The sequence below is a fragment of the Ammospiza caudacuta genome, chromosome 2, assembly GCF_027887145.1.
Source record: "Ammospiza caudacuta isolate bAmmCau1 chromosome 2, bAmmCau1.pri, whole genome shotgun sequence".
In the NCBI taxonomy this organism is placed as follows: Eukaryota; Metazoa; Chordata; class Aves; order Passeriformes; family Passerellidae; genus Ammospiza; species Ammospiza caudacuta.
The window spans coordinates 26,002,152-26,009,814 of NC_080594.1; the positions used below are offsets into that span (position 1 = coordinate 26,002,152).

General features: G+C 39.1%; 1 protein-coding gene across 1 annotated transcript; it reads right to left on the reverse strand.

Moving 5' to 3' along the window:
* Nucleotides 1-3,699: 3,699 nt before the first annotated feature.
* Nucleotides 3,700-7,448, reverse strand: LOC131554826 (lymphotactin-like). The gene is made up of 3 exons (XM_058800422.1): nt 7,248-7,448; nt 4,630-4,747; nt 3,700-3,901 (listed from the first exon to the last, which is right to left on the reverse strand). Exons 1-3 carry the CDS (start codon nt 7,315-7,317, stop codon nt 3,796-3,798), a joined length of 294 nt encoding a protein of 97 aa, XP_058656405.1. The 5' UTR covers nt 7,318-7,448; the 3' UTR covers nt 3,700-3,795.
* Between the last annotated feature and the right edge of the window lie 215 nt (nt 7,449-7,663).

Consider the following 7,663-nt stretch of genomic DNA (forward strand, 5'->3'; position numbering starts at 1 on the left):
ATAAAGGACTTAATGGCAGATACTTCATAGCATTTTCTGCTGAAATGATTCCTTGTCACCTCTTTTCTATTTTTACCCTCTTTCCCTTTTCCTGTACTCACTTGCCATAGAATTTGAATTACCATCTTTGGTAGCAAATACCAACAGTTTGGGTTAAGTAATCAATTAATTTGCAATTTAGAATATAAGCTTTAGCTTTCCAAAATGTATGCACTGCATTTTTCCACAGGAATGAGAGAAGAAAATATTGTGTTTGCTAAATTAATGTCTTGCTTTTTATATCATGCACCAGTATTTGTACCTCTGTACATCACTGATGCTATTTCGAATAGCATCACTGATGTACAGAGGTACCCAATCCTCTTCCATTTTCTACTTCCCATTAAGGGTCTCAAGCAATCTGTTAAAATAGGGGGTCTGCTGATGAAAACCTCCAGCATAAAGCACAAAAGGTAGTCAGAAGTTATGTAAAAGGCCAAGCCAAAACAAAACCAAGAAACTCCAAAAATCAAGGCATACCCCTAACTGGGGTCCAGAGGTTGAATGATGCGTTAGCAGTTTCCAGAAAAGCTGATGGTCATTGTAAATCTTTAACTTTCTGGTTCCTTAATTATAAATAAATAGTGAAAACAATACAACAGCAGCTACGTAAAGTCATTGCCTAGGAAGAATTACTGGCTTTGTGCAAAAAAGCCAGCGGGCCCAAAGGGGTGGGTAATTGCCCTGTCTGCCTCTGCTGAAGTGAGGGAAAGTGTGAATACTTACACAGGCTAAGGGTTTGTCCATTGTACTCTCTGCTGCCTTTCCTTTGTGCCAAAGATCCAAACAGAGTGCATCTCTTAAGTCTCTGTGGAAACTTTCCTGGTGTGGGACAGGAAAGACATAGTTGATTTTTTCAAGTATTGAAGCCTACTGACCTGCCCATGTGTATCTGGAGAGTCCTTTGTGGCAAAGTGGTGCTTGGGTATTACAAAAGGAGTCAAAGAAAATCAGCTGAAATCTAGCAAAGGTTGAGCAAGAAGGGAAATGGTGACCCCCTGCTCTCTACATCACTTGGAGAAGAAATGTTGGGCAGCCAGGACCTGGGAGTACATCAGTTCAACCACAACCCCAAATCTTCAAATGTACCTTAGACCCTAAGCCTAATTTTTGTGGGTTTTGTGTGTTTTGCTGTTTTGTAGGTGTTTTCTATGTTGGAAAAACCAAGACTATGGTTCCTACTTGCCTCCAACACAAAAGCAGCACTCTGGTTCTTCATTTTGCATTTTCTTTTTGCACTTGTGTGTATGAAAAGGAGATTTAATCATGTTTTCCATTATTTCTTTTGAGAGTCTTAGGGAGTAGTGCTAGGGAGAAACACTGCTATTACAGAGAAACTTCAAGATTATCACAGTAAGAGTTGACAAAAATAGCACACAACTGGAACTACAGCAAGGCCTGAGGTAAGGAACGGTCAGGAAAGACAGAGAAGCTCCTGGAATTTAATATTAGAGTAGGAAGAGATACTGAGAGCCCTGATCACCAATAGTAATTAAATGTCAAGGACTGTCCAAGAATCTGTACCGATCTTGCAAGGTACAACAAACAAGGAGTAATTATCAAGTAGGATGATTCACTCTTAAAAATTATTAATCATTCTATGAATTTTTATGAGAATTAACAGATATAAAGTATTAATTGTTATGTGATGGTTAATATATCCTCAGGTTGGGAGAGTCCTAATTAAAAAAAATTATATTAACTTTAGCAAGATTTGTTCCAGGATATGATATAATACTATTAAGTATGAGAATAGGCATTTAAATTCTGCCTGTAAAAAGCATGCAGTGATAGATAGATAGTGCGGGTCCTGGATGAATTTGATCTGTCACTTGGTGGTATTTATCTGCGAGTGTTTACCATAAAAATAGTTTTATAGGGGACCTGGTTTATAGCCTACAAATAGTCTGGTGATGCTGAAGGGAACAGATGTGTTTCTCTTGTCTATAATATGAGGATCTGGGACCTTGAGATCAGTAATTCAAAATTATTGAACTCAGTTTATACAGTGTGATACTCCAGTAACATCTTACTGTCAACATTTCTTTCTGACTGTAAAGCTCTCCTTGCAAAGTTTGTCACAACAACTATTTTTCTCTAGTGTTGTTGATATTGAGAACTTAAGTAAGGAAGCAAAACTCCCTATAACAGAGACTCAATAGCCTGCCTTGGTCTGTTCTGCAGTGTAATACATACGGTCATCCTTCTTTTCCCTGCCTCAGCAGTGGCACTATTTAAAACCTGTCCTGGATAGTGAAAAATAAATCTGTAGCTCCACACGGGAGTGAACTCTGACAAAATGTGAGCCACGAGAGACAAATCCTGTCTAAAGTCTTGCCAGAGCAGTGAACTGTAAAAACTATCTTTTAGAGTAGTCTGACCTTATTTCTATGGTGCAGTTTGGAAGTGCTGCAGTCCCATGAGTATCACTAAGAGGTTACATAGGATGAAAAGCCCATAGATTAGCAGCAGTGCAGCCTGTATACGTGTGGTAATACAAGGGGAACTTCATTCCAGAAGCACCTCTGCCTATACCTCTTCTCTACTCCTTAAGGTCCTCAAATGCCATCTTTTCTCTCTCTGAGCAGAGAGCTCTTCAATTTCTACTTCTGATTACATGGGGACCAACCAAGGATGGTATGAACTTTGTTTCTGAACTATGTGAACTTTTGAAGAGGTGTGGTCTGAAATGTGAGCTACAATATGATGCAGAAAGCTTGGAATCAGATCATTCCAGAGCCATCTGAGTAATGAGTTAGCAATAGTGTCAGCTCTAGCCCAAATAGCCCATGAGTCCCCAGATTTTGCTGTCATCTTGGGACCTGTTTCAGTAGTATCCATCTGCATTATAATCCTGCAAACAAACTTGTCATTTGATTCAGGTTTATAGTAAGTTTATTAAAATTCAAAGCCTTCTGCAAGTAATATGTATAATTTTTAAGATATTTCTATGTAAATAGTTATCTAGGGCAGGGAGTTCCTATGAGTTTGTGAAATATAGATTCCAGACATGGCTTGTTCTTATTCAGAGAAAAGCAAACCAATTGTTTCATCTTTGTTTCACATGAGGGCAAAACTGAAGTAACTTCACAGATGGCATTGGTAGGATAAGGCTTGCACAGGGCAAGACCGAGCAGGGTTCCATTCACTGAGTTACATCGAATTACTCCACATCATCCCTTGGTGAGAATATTCACATACCTTGTGAACTGAGCTAATAGTGCAATACTGTGTGTAAAAATAGAAGACTCAAGGATCATCTTCTGAATATGGCACTGATCAGATGATAGACTGAAGCATGAAATCAGTTTGTATAGGTTATATAGATGTGACTGACTAACTTAGCACCTTCTTAAAACCAGCACTCAATGCAGAATGCTCTGGTCTCCATCAGCATGGAGGTCTGCACTCTCACAGCTCTGTGGGTAATCATCCTCACTACACTGTATTAAGTTATCAGTCATTTTCCATTAAATGCCATCCTGGTTAGGACAGCAAGATTGAGATAATATCTACATTCAGCTGTAAAAACAGATTAGCAAGCAATTCAGAAAATAAACAAACTAATAGAGTGCAACCAAAAAATGAAGAAGTCTGCAGGTATTCAACCAGTGATGAATAGATTCTGGTGAGTTTGTGTTTGTTCCAAGATTTTATTACCACTTAATAAATAGGAAAAAGCAGATAGTACAGTTTTCTTCCTTGTTACTTGCAGCACTGATGATTATTCCAGCTGGTTGGCCTTAGATGCTTGGATTATTTGCGTTTGGCAGGACGGTTTTCATCTATTCTCTTTATAGCAGCCTGAACCCATTTCTGACTAGGACTTACACAGATCCTGATACCTCCTGCAGTGATGAACCTATCAAAAAAGAAAAAAAAAAAAGCTGGGCATTAAATTCTAGTCTCTATACACAGGTCTGTTCTTGGTTTTTATGCATAAAATGAGGAAAAAGGTTGTAAAACAATATCAAATGCTGGAGATTGTAGGTGTTAGTTGGAACAACAGCAGTTAGAAACATCATGTCCCTGTTTATGATATAGGTAACATACAGGGTCATATACATACAAACTGATATTAAAAATATGAAGCATACATGCTATTCTATGTTCAATCATTATGGACATTTATGTTCAATCATTAGGGACATTTATCTCTCATGAGCAGATCCCAGATGTGATAAAAATGCATGCATCTGAGCTCAGAGGACCAAACACAGCTCCTGGCAAGACTCAGAGTTACCCCATATTCTTTCACATGATTTTCCCCTTGACTCAGTTCATGCATGGAGCCTCTGACTGCTCTGCCCTTGTTGAGATTTTTCCCCACTCACTGGGCACAAAGATGTGAGCTGGTCAGTGAGCTTCCTGCCATTATTTATGAGCAGCACACATCTCTCAGCTCTCTGAGGCCTGCTCCTCTCTCCTCACTCCCTCAGGTGCCATGTGGCATGGATGAACTGGAAGGGCAACCTGGACTAGCCAGATTTAGTGAGTTGGGCCAGCAGAATTGTCTTCTGCTGCCCCTTCTCCCTATTTGATGGTTTTGTGTTTGCATAAGGAAGTCTGAAGGGTGCATGAGATTCTTACATGATGGCATCTATTGGTACTTGTTGCTTTTCATAGTTCACAAAATTTCGGATGTTCCACTGCTTTGTAGACAGTTTTACACAACTGAATTTGCGCATGGGCTGACTGCTAGCGCTCCCTAGAAGAGAAAAATAGATAAATTACAAAGGTACTTAATATTAATATTTAGCCATAATTGCTTAATAAATTATGAATTCCAGAAGATTTCCAGTTGTGGTTAGACCATGACGTACAGCCACAATACCAGTTATGCCAGAGAGACTAAGCTATTTTTTGTGGTGCATCCTACCATCTCTAAAATGTTACTGCTATTTCAGTTAAGATATGAATCTTCACCCTTGTCCTGGACAATAGCACAGCAATTCTCTGACCGGGGAGTCACTGCTTCCGTAGCAATAGAGATGTTTGGCATCCTTGATAATTAGGACTGCATCATGTGGAAATAAGTGCCCTTATAGAATTGATGCTTAGAACTGGAACTTTCCTAGATGGATTTCCACATGTTATCTAAATGTGGATTTGAAATTCCTCCTCTTTTCAAAGTGAAGAAAAGGAAAGTGAGCCTACTCCCCTCACTGTAGACATCCAAAAGTAGTATTAACAAAAATTGCTAGTAGAAAGGGAAATATACCTGCCAGAAGAATAAATGCTTATATCCTCCGGCAAAAACTCTGATTTCACAGGCAGTGAGTGAGCTGCTTCTTAATTCTTGCATTCCTCCAAGATTTTGATACAATTCAGAGAAATGCAGTGGTGATTAAGAAAGAGGATCACAATATTGGTATAAAATTTTCTGGACACTTGTTATCTTACATGATGATAAGTAAAAATGGGAGCTCACTCAATTACAATGGAGTTTTTGTTAATCTCCGCTTGCCAGTTTCTGGTTTACTTCTGTTCATAGAAGACAGATTTAGGAACACATGCAGGGGACAAAAAGTACACTGCTCTACTCTGTGGTTTGTTTATAAAGAATTTGGAGAGGTACTGTCTTGAGAAAAGTCCAAGCGCTGTTGTGGTGCACCTTGCTAACTGTAAAACCTGCTGCACACAGTCTCACTATTGAGATAATTGGAATAGCTGAGACAAACGCACAGCAGTCTTTGGAGAAGGTGTGGGATAGCCAGTGCACAGATACTGGCAGATCTGCTAATTCCTGAGATTTTGTTTGCCTGAAGGAATATCTCTCTTGATCTTGCTTTAGTAATGAGCAACACAACATAGTTTTTTTATGTTTCATGACACATTTCTTACCGCCTCAGACTGGTTTTCAAAATGTGGCAAAGACAGTCAAGCAATTGTTATGAGTCCTGGAAATATTTCTTCTGCTACTACACAACCTTCATGGAACGGATGCAGGGAATAGCAGCAAAGTTTCTCAAGATGGGAACAAACCCCAACTGCTCTGCACCTAGAATTACCTTTTTTCCCAGGTGTATTTGGTCTTTTTTTTTTCATTCTTTCCAGTCCTTTTTTCTCTCTCTTGTAGACCATCTCAGTGTACTTTTTTCAAACTTGGTGATACTTAGGGCCAATTACACAGCCTGGACAATGACATTGTCATCTGTGATATGAAGCCACTGTTGCCTGGATGAAACTGTGTCACTAATGAAAATAGGAGGGTGTAGTGGGATGTAGCAGGAGAGGCAGTGGGTCGGCATGAAGGCTGTGTACCTTCATACCCCTGTGACTGCTTAGCAGGTCTTAGTTTGGGTTTGGTGTGATCTTGTGAGGATACTTTTTCTCTGTGTTTCTGAGTGCATATTTGTGGATTTGCATATGGCTAGCATATCCATGGTTTGTGTGAGTTCTCCTTTTGATGAGATGATGTTCGTAATGGTTCTATGTCCATGTTTCTCCATGATCCATAGAACCTAATTTAAAAATCACTCACCTAACCTGCACTGCAGAGAAACTTATTTAAAGCAGGGCTAATAAACATGGCTCATCTCAGTGTTCATAACTTGTTTGAAAGAAGATGTTCATTTGTATGAATTAGTGAAATAAGAGAAGATATTATATAAATCTATTACTCCCCTTTTCAGTTATTATTTTACTTTCCCTGCCTGTACTAAAAGGTTTATCTAAAGACAAGTGAATAAACAATATGGAACTTATAAACAATGAAGAACTTCTTTAAATATTGACACTAGAAAGATTAAGATTATATACTTAGAGAAAGACAAATAACAATTAATACAATTAAGTTCATAGAAAAGTAATCTATCTGGAAAAAGAAAAATGTACGTCTTATCCAAGAGAGATTTTTTTCATGAAATGTTATTAACGTACAGTACACACAGGTATATGGAATCAGTGAGACTAAAAGACATTGTGCCTTCAAGATTTTTTTGATTTTAAGAGAGAGACCATTGTACAGAAACCCTATAAGGGCTCTCAGGCACAGAATCTCTCCTTGCATTAAAGTAGAAACCAACCACCATCTGGCAGGAGATCAGATGAATCCCGCATGAAGCTGACTTTCTTGCAGATTTCATCTGTATTTCTTGTGTGTTTTATCTTATAAATCAGCTGTCTGGAACAATAAATTCTGCTCATGAGACCACTCATGAGGTGCAATGTGGAGCAATTCTCCTCCTCTCGAGTTGCAAACTTACCTTTGACTGTGTGCACAGTGAAGACACCAAGCCAGAAGAGGAGCAGGATTGCTGCAGTGTGGAGCTTCATTGCTGTGGCTTCTGTTTCAAGGCAGAACAGAAATTGCCTACTGTCAGCCCCCTTTCACAGGGTTTATATATTGTCATTCTGAGGTCTGTTCTTGTGTTCATTTTTATGCAGTCATGGAGGGCCTGACTCTTAGTGGAAAATTTGAGTTTGCAGTACTTTTTCTGGTGACAGAACCACCTCCTTTCCCCCACCAGTCCTTCACTAGCCCTCCTGAGAAGGCTTTTCCTGCTCAAACCCACTGTGGTTGCACTTGCTTCAGTGCTGTGACTTGGGTTTATTTCAAGCTGCAAAAAGTGAGAGCTCTTGTGCAGTAGTGGAAACCTGTAATAAATGTTCCTGTCATTTC